The sequence below is a fragment of the Lagenorhynchus albirostris genome, chromosome 9, assembly GCF_949774975.1.
Source record: "Lagenorhynchus albirostris chromosome 9, mLagAlb1.1, whole genome shotgun sequence".
Lineage (NCBI taxonomy): Eukaryota > Metazoa > Chordata > Mammalia > Artiodactyla > Delphinidae > Lagenorhynchus > Lagenorhynchus albirostris.
This window is the reverse complement of record NC_083103.1, coordinates 62,900,620-62,915,851: the sequence shown is the minus strand read 5'-3', so window position 1 is coordinate 62,915,851 and position 15,232 is coordinate 62,900,620. Positions and strand designations below refer to the sequence as shown.

Here is a 15,232-nt window from a genome sequence, read left to right as displayed (position 1 = left end):
GAGAAAGGGCAATCGAAAACAGAATGTAGAGATAAGAGGAACCCAAATCATTTTAGAGAGCTCAGAAATGATTACGAATGATTAAGAGCACTGTCTGAACCCAGAATAAACTTATAATGCTGACACAGCCATACAGAGCAAAGCAATGCTTTCTCTTTATAAATAAGGGAAAAATTTCAAAGAGCTTACACTGGATAACTTAGCATTTTAAGGAATTCTACAGGGAATCCTTTATAAAACAAAAGTTTTACATAGAGAGAGTCAAAAGAAAGCAATATCGATCTTCAGATGCATTATTTCTTACTACATGATTGGAAAGAATGGTAAGATGATTTGCAAAACTACCTTCAAACTATTAAAAATGTCATAACTTTGGTGATCTGCCACTTAAAGTTAATGAAGCTTAATATGAACATTCAATTGCACATAAAGTTCTAAAACTATCATAATGCAATATGGTAAATAAGGGTAATACACATTTAATCCTCAGTACCAATTATTTTATTTACATCGTATGTTAACAGTGTATTTCAAGGTCCCACCCTCCAATTCTTGGTTTGGAGATGCTAACGTAGGCTAAGATTTTTCTAAAACTTACTTCTTTTTAAATTTGGCTTTTTTCCTTAGAACAGTTTGTCCCTAAAATAAAATACTCACTCCCAAATAATCGAACTAAAGAAACATTTGCTTCTCTTACCTTTACTTACTGACAGGAGAAGATTTGGATCTCTTGGATGGAATTTCAGCTCATTGATAGCATTTCCATGGCCAACATAGTGCTATAATAAATTTAAAACATTTCTTCAACTTCCATATAAAAATCAATAAATTCTTTTTCATTAATCTTAGGAGAATGGAAAAATAGTTTCACTTGAAATAGTGGTTCTCAACCTTGGCTGCATATTAAAAGCACCCAACTTGAAGGAAAAATAAAAGATGTTCAAGTCCCATTTGCAGATACTCTGAGCCACAGCAAGGGTTTAAACGATTATCAGGTGATTTTAATGTACCCCCAAGGTTAATGTGATTTGTGAAATTTTTTTAGTATCAACTTCCAAGGCTTCACTTTTCAGTTCTTTACAAGGTGCTCTTGACTCTACACCCCCTATTTAGGGGATTTTGGAAAATGAGCTCACTCTTTTCTTATTGTTCATTTAAAGCCTCTCAGACTAAAGCAAGACAAAAGGACAGAAACTATTTAAAGAAAATAGTTCAAATGATAAAATTTTCCCACTTATTCCTTAATTTGCATTACCCAAATGTGACAAAGGTCTCAAAAGACTTGTCTAAATGAAGCAATAGGCAAAGTAGAAACCAAATTAGAAATTGCACAGACATTGACTGTTTTAAATTCAACATGACAAGCTTTTGCAGGTGTGCATTCAAAAAAAAAAGCAGATCTACAATTTAACAAGAAAACCCACCTTTATGCACTGCATTGTTATGGGATTAATTATCCTAATTATGCCTCTAGATCCAGCTACAGCTAGCAGAGGATGGCTTGTATTGCTATCATATGTCCATGCACAAGTGTAAAAGTTCTCATCAGCCTAGGAAATGCCAGTTAAGAAATATAATTTGTTTTTGAAAAGTAAACACATCAATGATCACAATACTATACACAAAAACCTCCAAAGAACTGCTGAAGTTTTTGACAAAGAAGTTCCCATTTTTCTTTACACTACCAGGTTTAACCAATGGAGATTTTAGGTCTAAAATCTATACCAAATGATCAAACAAATCCAGTCCTTCCACTCAGTTTTGATTACTATTTTGCTGTTTGCATAACTATTTACCTGTCTTACGTTATGCTGTTTGCATAACTATTTACCTGTCTTTTTAGCCAATGTGTAAATGAATGGGCATGGCTGTGTCCCAAATAAAAATTTATTTACAAAACAGGTGGCCAGGGGCTTCCCTGGTGGTGCAGTGGTTGAGAGTCCGCCTGCTGATGCAGGGGACACAGGTTCGTGCCCTGGTCCGGGAAGATCCCACATGCTGCGGAGTGGCTGGGCCCATGAGCCATGGCCGCTGAGCCTGCGCATCCGGAGCCTGTGCTCCACAATGGGAGAGGCCACAACAGTGAGAGGCCCTCGTACTGCAAAAACAAACAAACAAAAAACAGGTGGCCAGCTCTATAGGCTGTAATTTGCTGATCCTGGCTCTGTCTCAGTAACTCTATGTGCCTCTAGATAAAGATCAATAACTATTCAGTTTTCCACCTTTTCCTGTGTGAGACCTTCCCAGTACGGCTACAGGTTACTTTTTTTCTTATCACCTAAGGGAAGACTAAATGTTCCTGTTTTTTCTTATTTGCTAGCTTTTTCAAATGGATCTGGAAGAAATTTTATCACCAAGCTTTGACTGTTGTACCCTTTGGCTTTTTAAAGCTTTTTCTTTATAAACCCATGTTTTACAGTATTTCCTAAACAAACTGCACATGTTTATTTTTTCCCTGTAGGCTTTGATGACCAAATACTTGGTATGACTGCCAGGCACAGCTTCTGATTAACCCAAGTTCACCAATATAACTGCCCTGAAATGATAAAATTCCAAGCAAGGTCAAAGAAACAGGAAGTTTCTGCTTTCATTTTCTATTACAGGATTTCCAATGCTCATCTCCAGATACCCACACTGTCCTCCTTCATATCCACCCTACAATGGCTTTCTAGGAATCAGGAAAACTAGATACTAGGAATCTTTTGGGTGACAGTGAAAGATAGCATTGGTTAAAGTTAAGAAAGGACAATATAACTTTAGAGAACTAACTAATTTCCAAAAGTTTTGGGGTACTTATTGAAAGTCAATTTCTTTAGCCAACAATATGGAAAACCCAGGAAAGGATACATCAGCATCCACATAAGATTGCAACAACCGGATTTCTCCTTGTGAGTGACATTCATATAAGGTAACCTAATGAAAACAAAAATACAGTAAATTTTATCTCAAATGTAGAAACACACTCTTCAGCTTTTGAACATATTTTAGTCACAAATGTATCTCAAAGATGCTACAGAAACTACTGCTTTAAAAGAGCTCCTTTAAACTTAAGGAAGCTATTATAAAGCCCAATGCATTACATAATTTTCAGAATATATGAAATACTACAGTAATAATAATGGTTTCTATTTCCAATGTTTTCAACTTTTATCTCATCCATGTAATTGCACCAACTCTTCCAAGTAAATAAAGTTGAATGCCTCACAGTAAAGTATAACTACTCCCTAAAATTATAGTTTATCTTTTTTTTTTTTTTTGGCTGCACCACAAGGCTTGCAGGATCCCAGTTCCCTGACCAGGGAATGAACCCAGACCTATGGCAGGGAGTCCCAACCACTGGACCATCAGGGAATTCCCGTGGTTTATCCTCTTTTAAAGCTTTAAAGTCTTTGGATAGTTTTAGAACATTATTAATTACATATAAGAAAATCTAGGACTTTCCTGGTGGCACAGTGGTTAAGAATCCGCCTGCCAATGCAGGGGACACAGGTTCGAGCCCTGGTCCAGGAAGATCCCACATGCCACGGATCAACAAAGCCCGTGCACTACAACTACTGAGCCTGCGCTCTAGAGCCTGTGAGCCACAAGTACTGAAGCCCGTGTGCCACAAGTACTGAAGCCCATGTGCCTAGAGCCGGTGCTCTGCAACAAGAGAAGCCACTGCAATAAGAAGCCCGCGCACTGCAACGAAGAATAGCCCCTCCTCGTCACAACTAGAGAAAGCCCAAGTGTAGCAACGAAGACCCAACACAGCCAAAAATGAATAAATAAATAAATAAAATTTAAAAAAAAAGAAAATCTAAAATTTGCCTAATAAGTTTCTCATGGACGTTGCTCATCAAATATTAACTTTCTGATGTACAGTGGCCTTTTCATCACATATTCTAAAATTAATAATATATACACTTTATTCAATTATGTACAGTTGTCCCTTGGTATCTGCCAGGGATTGCTTCCAGAACTCCCCACAGATACCAAAATCTGAGGATGCTCAAGTTCCTTATATAAAATGGCATAGTGTACGCATATAGCCTCACACATCCTCCCATATACTTTAAGTCATCTCTAGACCACTATGACATCTAATACAATGTAAATGCTATATAAATAGTTGCCAGCACAAAGCAAATTCCAGTTCTGCTTTTTGGAACTTTCTGGAATTTTCTTTTCTGAATATTTCTGATCCACACTTGGTTGAATCTGTGGATGTGGAACCCACAGATACAGAGGGCTTACTCTATAACACTAAATTTTTTATAAATTTCTTTCCATTCTTCTTACAGCTTAGTCATGTTAGCAATAACCTGTTATTAATCTTAATAAGAGTCTATAAGAACTCTATAGATCCTTTAAATCATCTATCATCACCTATTAACAAGATAATCACTACATTAATATTCTAAAAAAAATTCCTTATATGGATGCTAACTAGGTTGTCTTAAGAGATTATTTTGCTTTATTTTCTTTCTTTTTTTAAAAAAAGAAGTCCAAACAGCAGACCTTTTTATAATTCAGTAACGTATAATTCAATGTCATTTTAAATGAGAAGAGGGATTCTTTTGGTTAGAAAGCCTGGAACATTACAATGAGCATACTGGAGCACAAACTATACTAATTCTAATTATACTAATATGATGGTGAAGTTAGTGAAGTATAATCAGGCTTATACTGATGTCTGAAAAGTGGATACAAATGAATTAATGGATTATGTTCCCAATTTTCGGAAAAAATAACCTTAATCTCTTCTTCAAACTACATCAATTTCCCTCTGAATTGTTGTTTTCAAGCTACATATCACAACCTACATTTGGCTAAACACCAAAAAAAGCTGTTATCCCAGGTTATCAACTTGAGTATAGAGTTTCAAATTTTCAGAACTTCAATGACCAGTAAAAGCAACAGAGCCTTAAATTTAATTAAAACTTCCTTAAAGACTTCCAGGAAATTACTTAAAGCCAAATTTTACTTTTTAGAAAACAGGAATAGCAAAGTTCTAGCCCAGAATAGATGCATGTGTGTTTGTATGATCCTCAAACTTTCAGAATAAAAAAGGAAAAAAGCTTGGAAATATGCTGACATTTGAAAAATACTCAGCTGACAACTCCCAAGTTAGGTTTGATTGAGAACAGAATACTAACACTAAAACAGCAAATATAGGAAATGGCGTGCATTAAAAATCATGGTCTTTTATTTCTCTAAAAAGCTTAGCACAATTACTAAAGAAGCATAAATTTAATTTCACTCAATTAAAATAACAATTTATGGAACACCTCTCAGATTCACCTCCTTCCCCTACCCTCTTGTGCTAAAGGTAAAGAAAGTGACTTTGTTTATTGTCAATCCATACCAAGTAGTCAACTTCCTCCGTCTTTCTTTTTCCAAATACGCCAATCTGTTTCTCTGTTACTTCTCATAACTCCTAGTACAGTACTAATGAATAAGCAGAATGTCAGCTAATACAGTAAAGACTTATCAGGAGGACAATTTTTCCGAAGTGATTTCAGCTTAACAGAAAACTCCTGATTCTCCCTGGTAAGCACTAGGGAATCTTCCTTTTTCCCATTTATTTAGAAGTGAATGGAAATAAACAAGTCTGTGCAATCCACTTTTTCAGCCCCAGGTTTAACTAAAAAGTTTAATCATTTACATCAAAACATGCCCAGCATGGTTTTTTCTATGCATTCTCTCAGTTCAAGATACTCTGGCTTCCTAAAAACAATTCAAAACAAATGTTTATTGCATATAATTAAAATATTTTCAGTAACTATTACATAAATCCACTGGATTTATGCCTTCCATTTACAGAGAGCAACTAATTATGTTTATTATTTTTAAAAAATAACAAAAAAAAACAAACAAAAAAGAAATAACAGACTTCTTACCCTAAATTGACAAACAACTATCACAGTCACTTCTAACAAGCAAGGTCAATTTTTTTCAGCCACTCAAAACAAAATATTTATGAGTACAAAATGTAAATAGAAACCTGTTTCATGAACAATTGGGAGTATATATGAAATTAAGATATATTTTCAGTCATGAATATTACTTTTAATTTTGTCAGTTTCTAGAAAGCTTCACTTTTACATAAAGGAACAATATTGTCAAACCACCTATACAAAGTTTACTTCAAAATCATTACACTTCAATGTTATATTAACACCAGACTCTGGTAAGCCAAATGCCAAACAGTCCCCTTAACACTCACTCTGTTGCTTCCTACAGTTGCAAACACTAATGGATCTCCTTCTTTACTGTGCCAGTTAAACTGAACTCCAAACAATGGCTGATTATGATCTTCCTATAAAATAACCAAGAAATAAGAAAAATTAATATATTTTAGAAACCAAAAAATGGTACTAAACTGACCATTCCCATTATAACTTTTTTCCAAAATGCAAGTTGCAGTTTTATATATCATACATAAACTGACTTTTGACACTTAAAAGATATCTGTTAGTCCAGTTTTCACATTTTAAAATACTGGTGCATGATAAAGCTTTATAACAATTAAAGATTTAAATCAAAGGTTAGGTAACAAGTACTCATCAATGAAAATACTTTGATAGTTGCCTTCTATATCCTTAAACCCAACTGCATGCTTCTGAATCAAAATAAAATGGGTAATTGTGGCAAAGGCATTTAATCCCTTACGACATAAGGACACAATTTATTTTTCTGAAATAACAAATAACCTAACAGTTAATGTAGTTTCTCCAGTACTCATTAAACTTTATTAGGTTTAATTTCCCTCGTACAGTGAAGCATATCAGACTCCATTCAAATCACTGCTTTCTACAGTTCTATAGAAACAACTTTAAGTAACCTTGAATTTGGGTCCTAAAAGAAAAACAACCCAAGAAGTTTTATAATGAACAAGAATACTTGAACAGTGGGGGCCAGGGGAGGCAGTGGGCTGTAACTTCACAGTTACCAGGAGGCTATAAGGAGATGTACAAAAAACAAGTATTCAGGTTTTTTTAAATTTTTATTTTACATTGGAGTAGAGTTGATTAACAATGTTGTATTAGTTTCAGGTGCACAGCAAAGTGATTCAGCCATACATATGCAGCTTTTTCAAATTCTTTTCCCATTTAGGCCACCACAGAATATTGAGCAGAGTTCCCTGTGCTACAAGTATTCAGTTTTGTTCACAAAGTTATTTTTCAGCCTTAATTATACTGGCAATCTCCTGGTGTTTAATAGTAACTTTCATATTCACTTTAAGGCACTGATTTCACTTTTAAAGTATAACAACATTTATTTCTTATCCTTCAAAAAGCCATAGCTTTAGGCTTTGGAAATATTTAATCAAAATATCCAAATGGCAGTTAAAACCACCTTCCAGATACACTACGTAAAAATAGGCTAATATACCTAAATATTAACATGAAACTACAATGGACACTTTGCTTTAGAAGAAGGAAAAAAAAAAATAACAACCACTGAGATTAATTTCCCTCCTTTTAAGACAATATAATTTGACACACTGAGCAAGGAATTTTGCTACATAGACAGGAAAATAATTTCCATAAAGCCATAGCTTCTTATGCTTTCCGAAGACTTTAAAGTATATTTAGATATTTTTAAAAGAATCTATCTAACATATGTGTAAGATAATATAATGTATATTTTTGCTCAGCACAGGAAAAACACCCCCAAATTTAAAAAACAGGAAATGAATACATGTAAAACATTTAAAGTAAATATCAGTAATCCTTTTAAAAATAAAAACACTATTGAGGAAGGTAGTAATCTAAATAACTCCAACCTATTTTTTCCAAATATTGAATATTCAAAAAAATTTTTAGTTTCTACCTTTTTCTTTGAAAACAATTACAAATAAAACAGTTAAATTTTTAAAGACTGCACAAAGACATCTGTTTCAATTTATGCTAACTCAAAGTTAATGAGTCACATTCAGTTTTTTTCAGTAACAGGTACCAGAAAGTGGCTTATGCTTTTAAGTTTTACCAAAATATGAAGAGTAACATTTCTCAAAATCAATAAAAACAGTAAAGAAAAACCAGATGCAATACTAGGTACTACTCATTTAATGTAAAACAAACAAAAAAAAGCTAAACAAATGTGGAATGGATTATAATAACTATGCAGTCTGCCCTACATACAAAACTTCAGATTATAATTTTATAATATTTTTAACTTGACAGAGTATCTTGAGCATAAAATGTTTATCACTGAGAAATAACTCTGGAGCCCATCATTCAGCACATAGACTGTGTCTTTCTGTACATACCTTGAGACTATTTACACATTTGAAAGAATATTTGCATTTCTTTGACTTCCATTTTCCCTTCCCCCAACTTTTCCTTCCAGGCGCGTTTGGCGTATTTGTAGGTGTATCAGGGCGTTCAGTGTTTGTACCACTTTCTATACTGACAGCATCATCCTATGAGCAGCAAATCAGAAAAAATTATATGAAACAGCAATACTGTACTTAGGAAATGAGTTCATACTGGGTAGCTACTGACTGGCCTAAAAGAATTAATTAATAAATCCTGCAAGAAATGAAGAAATTTATTCTTGTCTCCAAATAAAAATAAAACACAAACACATTAGGATTTGTGGATATTTGATATTTCAGCAAAAATATAAACAAAAAAGCTAACCATGATGATGCTAATGGTAAGAATAATACTGCCTTTAAATAACAAGGCACTGGTCTGTGCCAGCCACTTTACTACATTGCCTCACTTCATCTTTACTGCTCTTCATACAAGGTACTGTTAGATAAGTGTTGCTTAGAGAGCCTAAATGGTGTCTTGCTGGTTAGGGCTGCTGGTATTCAAAACCAAAAGCTATGACTCCTAAATCTGACTGACCTACATGTCTTCATAATTTATTTGACTGCTGCTCAGTTTGGAGCATGGGAGTGGGTGGCCGTTTGAGGCTACAGTGTTAGTGCTTCCTACTTTAGATGAAAATCCTGATTATCATTCAAACTCTGCTTATTTATAACACTTAAACCATTTAGAATTTTTTTAGGTTCTACATGTTATGTGCTATATACAAGTGAAATCTGACTCATAGCTCTAAAATACTCATATAATAGAGCTCCAGAAACTCACTGTAAAGTAAAATCCTTCCAAATGTAGAAATGACTGCAGGAAACCTTGAAAATTCACCTAACTTATACCTTGTCTCCAGTCCACAAGCTATATTAATGGTCCTCTACTCTGAGAAGAGGATTTCACTACCTCCTTTGATTACATATTCCAAAGTGTTCCTTGGAATAAAGAGATTTATTTAAACCTATATCACCTTAGGGCAGTAGTTACTAAATTCATTCCAGAGGAAGCTTTTTTTCATGGAGTGCCTATTAACACCTATGAGAACACATATTAGGAACCATTGTCTTAGAGGTTATTTTTAAATTACTGCTTCCTAAAGTTGGTTTTATGATATTACAGAACATTAAAAATTAACTGGAGTATCAGAAAGTATATTAAAAATTCATATTAATTCCTTAAAAACTATATGGTATTATACAGTAGTTCTTAGGGGTGGTTTTTCAAAACGAATGGTTCCTACCAAAATGGAACGCTTTAAAAAAAAAATACACAAATCATTCTAAAATATACTGGTTATCCAGGGTGAAAGAGAATGAAGTGGATAGATGGCACATAGTAATGCTCAATATCTAGACTGTAATTTAATGTAAATATAATCAGCTTTTATAGATATAGAAATGTAAAACTTTAGAGTTCAGTTCCTAGGTTGAAATCACTGGGGTTTTTTTTGTTGTTGTTGTTTTAATATATATTTACTTATTTATTTAGGCTGCCCGGGGTCTTAGTTGCGGCATGCATGTGGGATCTAGTTCCTTGACCAGAAACTAAACCCGGACCCCCGCAATGGAAGTGCAGATTCTTACCCAACGGACCACTGGGGAAGTCCTGAAATCACTGTTAATCTCTATTTCTCCCTACCTTTCAGTTGTATTTACACAGTTAAAACCTAGTGTAGAAACAATTTTGTGTTTCACTGGAAAACTATATAACTACTGCACGCTCCTCCGTGTTATCAGATTCTAACCCCCTTCACTGCCTTTGAACAATCTTACATCTCTTACACTGTGCATAATCCAAAGGTAGAGGTTCAAAATGTCTTCCCTTTCACGCTGAAGAAAAGTTTTTGTCTCCATTTGCAATTTCATCTCTACATTCCTTTAATCCATATACATTTGTACCATTTGACTTACACTTGCCCAGTTCCCTCATATGAGTAAAATAAAATGTTTCTGAAAATTTATTCTTTTTCTGAAAATTATCTTTCAACACTAGAGAAATGAAATGATAAAACGGTTAGACATTTATTCACTAGCTTCTTCCCAGTCTGGAAAATTCTTCTTTCCATTCTAAAAATTCAACTGCTAATCAAGAAGCCCCACAAAACATTGTTAATAATTGGGGCACATTACATGTATGTGTATGTGTGTGTGTGTATGTGTATAAACTTTTAACCACTTAATTTACCCATCTCCTCAAATAGGCAAATCAAGATCAAATGGAAATCAAACAGTCAAATGGAAATGAAATACAGCCACAATGCTTTCATTTTATCTTTAAATTCAAACCTTTCCTAAGTATCTAATATGTGTACAAACTGACTTCCACCTTGGCCCCTCCTCAAAATACAGAATGGTACTATGCAACATATACGGCACTACCATCTGCATTTGCTCAACAAGGAAACAGGGATAGTAATTTGGCCCTTAATCTTGCCACAGGCTGCTTAAGCAAAAGACATGTCTCCAGATTCAGTCTTCTGATCTCAGTACCAGACAACTATTAGTATTCTTCCATAAACTAACTACTCTGCAGTCATATGAAAAAGTTAATAGAATGGCAGATACATATAAAACAAACTTAAAATAGGTCGGATGTTAACTAGATTTATTGTGCTGATCATTTTGCAATGTATACAAATATCAAATCATTATATTGTGCATCTGAAATAATATAATGTTATTAATCAATTATACTTCAATTGAAAAAAATTTTAATGTCCTTTCAATTCTTTGATTCACCTTAACCGTAGCAAGCGCTCAGACTACCTTCACTCCAACTCAAAAACACCACATTCTTTCCTCCACTTGCTTTTGGCCTTCCTGTCGTTATTTGGCTCCCTCAAGAGTAAAACCACCTGCCCTTGTTAGCTTTTTCTGAACTCATTTTTATACAGAGTTCTCTACTCGCTTCCCTTAACCTAAGTCCTAGATCTGGGTCCCTGGATGAAATTCAAAGGACCTGTGAACTTAAGCGGCAAAATAAACAAATACATAAATAAATTTAAAGTTGCATTTTAATTTTCACTATCTTTAAGTGAAATCTATTACTTCCTTCTATTATAATGCAGGCAGCATACATGCTAATGTTACTGTAGCTGTGACTTTCTCACCAATGAAATCAGGTATTTTTATATCACATTATAGTTGTTGCAGATCTCAAAAATTGTCTATGCCCATCATAACTATCAGAGTCACTGCAGACCTAGTTACTTAATGTGCTAATAAAGAAGCACTTGATATTAAAGCACTTTATTAAAACAAATCTTAAATTTGTTTTTTAAAATTCTGTAACTTTTTTATAATTTTATCACTGATTTTGTTTGTAATCTTATATATTGTATTTTATACATTTGAAACTATTATTCTGAGAAGGTTTCACAGGATTTATTAAGGTGTCCAAAGCACAATAAAGGTTAAAAGTCCCAGCCAAAGGGAGGAACCAAAACAACAGCTTAGTCCAATCATCTAGTTCTGAATAGCTTTAGTATGCATCAAGGAGTACATTCCTCTTAAGGGTCTGTAAAAAGAAAATAACCTTTCAATTTATTTGGTTCCCTGAAATTTTCCTCAGTCTAATAGGTTATTGACATTTTCATTACATTTCTGCCTGATTAATATGTGGAAGGGCCAGAAACATAAGTCTAGACAATGTGATTACAAAAGAAGTAATAGTAATTAACACTTGTATGGTACTTACTAAGGGGCAGGCACTCTTTTCAGCACTTTACCTATATTATCTCATTTAATCCTCACAAACATCCCATGAGGTAAATACCGTTATTATCCCCATTTTTAAGATAAGAATCTAAGGCAACTAGGTCAAGCACCTTGCTCAAGATCAAGCAACCGGTAAGCAGTAGAGTGGGGATTTTAACCTAAGAGATCCAGTTTGTGCTCCTAGTCACTAACCTAATCTGCCTAGAGAAATTTAAGAAGAGGTGGAAATAAAACAGACACCAAGGGCTGGAATGAAGAGGGTCAAAAATGTTAGATCCCAATATATAATAAGATTGGGAAGCACAAACAGGAAAAAAACAGATTTAAAGTAACATTCAACACCTAAGCCTTCCAGAAATTTCAAGTCCAAATCCCACAAACAGACAATCTGCCAAATATCTTTCTTCTATCTGCAAAAAGAATTCTTTCCCATCTGTTCAGTGAAAATTCTGGTCTTGACACCATGCCGTATATATGCTTCAGTCGGTGATGCAGTGATGTAGAACTTAGGAACTGGGTGTGTAAGGTACAACATCTATTCTTAAAACTAGCTAAACTGAGAAAAAGAACAACTTACACCAGCTTCCTATAACACTTTAAAGGTTTAAAAAAGATAATCAGATGTTGTTACCTCGGAGGGTTCACATTTCAGAGTAGTAATTCGTTGAGTGAACTGTGAAGACATTTTGCTGACCTTATTGGATATAAACTTAAAACATGAAACTGAAAATTAATGTCAGTTCGGTCATTACTGGCGTCTCACCTAAAAACACTGGGATCAACTGTTGGGACGAACTAGAGCATTACCAAGATCCATTTAAGAGTTAAAAAAAAAAATCTGATTCCAAAACACCTTACACATGCGAAGCCACGAGCCCACACCTAAAGACATCTACCCTGACCACAGCGGCCTAAAATCTTCCAGGTCATCCCCTTTATCTTAGTGAAAACTTACAAAAGAGTAACTGTCCCTTCTCATTCCTTCCTCAAGGGTCGTTTCCCCCTCCAAGTCAGTAGACGACCCTCTCAATTTTCCTCCTCCTGAAGAGAAGCCGACTGTCAGGCACGCCCCTTCTCCACGGACAAGACAGGAACGGACACAAAAGCCCCTTTAAAAGAGTCACGGAAATCTCTTACGTCTAAGAGCTAATCTTCCCATCCTGGACAGTCGGTAAGGGTCTACAAGTGACACGGACCCTAAATTCCTTTTTAAAAGTCCATTAACACATGCTGGCCCCTCCTTCCAACTGTCTTAGAAAAACCTCTAACTTGCCTTTTAAACTACTGGAATCTCAGATTCGCACTCTCCCAAAATCTGCCTAAAGGCCCAGACACTCCGCATGCACGCAAAAAGATCTCAGAGCCCTCTGACCTCCACCACCACGCTCTCTCTAAAACCACTCTCCTTCGTCAAGTTTCCGCTCGCTCTCGGCCGCAGCTCAAAATCCCCGTAGAGACAAGTTCGATGTTCTCCTCCACGCCCGCGTTTTCCTGAGTAGAGGGTGACACCTCTCCCTCCCCCCACAGCCGCCTGCCCGCCCCCGCGCCTACAGTTTAAAAAGAATTTGAAACTTTCACTCCAAAGTCCCGTCCGGACTGCTCAGCGCTGCACTCACATTCTCGTCTCCAGAGAGGTCCGGGTTGCTGTTCTCGTCGCTGCTCAGCTTCTGCTTCTTGGCCGCAGGCATGTCTGTTCCCGCCGGCGCTGTAGACACTTCCCTCTCGGACATATTCCTCCGCCTCCCTCCAGGTTCCTGCCGCCTAGGGCGGGGCCTCCGCCACACCGCCGTCAAGCAAGCCCGTCCGGAGCTTGCCGCAAAGTTGCCACTGCCGCCGCCACCTCCACCACTCCCCCCACTGTCGCAAACCGCGCCCAGCCGCCGAGGCGGGCGTGCGTGCGACCCCGCCACACTGCTGAAAAAGGGGCGCGCGCGCGCGCCCTCCCGCGCGGCTTCCTGGATCCTTCCCTTTCCCCACTCCCGTCTTGCCCTTTTCCCGCCGCCCTCCCGGCAGTTTGCACGGAGAGGTGTGATCCTTGGCTTTCGAGGGCAATATTTCGTACGTCCCCCTTCCCCACGACCGCCTCGAAAAAGGAGAGGCGGAACTCAGAGGGATGCCCCCTCACCCCCTTCCTCCTTCCAAAGACGTTTCAGCCGCTATTGGCCCAATCCTTCGATCCTCGACCCGCTGCAAGGACTCGAAAGTCTGTGGAATGGGCTAGCCTATCAATGTCCCAGGAGACGGGGGACGAGACGAGAAGTCACCTCTTGATTTAGCGGTGTATGCCAAGGGTCCTTAATCTTGAACTCGGAGAATAACGCTCTTACATTATTCACGGAACTGATCACAATCTAATTTTCGGTTGCGAAGAGAGATTTTAAAATTGTAGACTGCTTCTCACTTTCCTCCCCTACCTAGCAAATGGGAGTTACCCGCTAATGGATGCGCATGCGCTGGGGCGTATTCTCGCGCTTGGTTGTCCGGACCGCCTCCTCCAAGCCCCTCCTCTTTGAAATCTTGTTTGTGAACCAGGTAGTCTTCCACCGGGTTTCCGTAGTCCGGGATGGATTTCTAAACGCTACAAAATCATAATCCCTGAATGCCTCCTAGTTTCTTGATGAATATTTATTCTAGTGAATGTTTATTGCGATGAATGTTTATCCTCGTCCAATTGGTACCAATATTGGGTAGGGTTTAGGTAGGAATATACTAAAATTATAATTCTTGACTCCAATGGGTTACATTCCAGAGTGCTTCTTTTACCTGTTAAAGGATTATCAAGGCCCTGAACGACAAGGCCTAAGAGTCAATGGTCATCTCCAAGCATGTATGCGACTGTGAGACAAATGACGGACAATATTTTTTGGCACACCAGATACAATAAAATTCTAGGGGAAGGCAACAAACTGTTATGCTTCACCAAAATGTTTGCTGTGTTACCGTATCTGGGCGGTTGACAGGTGCCAAATACACGGGTGAGCCTCGTGGATTTGTTAGATGGGTGATTAAGACACATAACCAAATGAATAGCCCAGAAAAGGAGAACTATGACAAGAAATAAAAGCCAGTTCCCCCTCCCTCCCCCTTTTTTGGAACTTAGCTGTGACAACATATTTCTGGGCCTCATCTGTAAAAATGAAGCTATAGGAAGGCACCTAATACTTCTTGATCACTTACTTGATATTATTTTTTTTGTCTTTTAGA

General features: G+C 36.8%; 1 protein-coding gene across 4 annotated transcripts in view; it reads right to left on the bottom strand.

Annotated features, from left to right (window-relative positions):
* Positions 1-14,052, bottom strand: part of EED (embryonic ectoderm development) — a 33,307-nt gene extending 19,255 nt beyond the window's left edge. Inside the window, exons 1-6 of one of the 4 annotated variants that reach the window (XM_060160175.1) lie at positions 13,645-14,052; positions 8,258-8,410; positions 6,209-6,301; positions 2,848-2,913; positions 1,425-1,550; positions 698-779 (exon numbers count right to left, since the gene is read on the bottom strand). In XM_060160175.1, coding sequence (XP_060016158.1) covers positions 698-779; positions 1,425-1,550; positions 2,848-2,913; positions 6,209-6,301; positions 8,258-8,410; positions 13,645-13,758 — 634 coding nt within the window. In that variant the 5' untranslated portion in view covers positions 13,759-14,052. The remainder of the gene's footprint in view (positions 1-697; positions 780-1,424; positions 1,551-2,847; positions 2,914-6,208; positions 6,302-8,257; positions 8,411-13,644) is intronic. The other 3 variants (XM_060160174.1, XM_060160172.1, XM_060160173.1) reach the window with 3 other exon arrangements.
* Between the last annotated feature and the right edge of the window lie 1,180 nt (positions 14,053-15,232).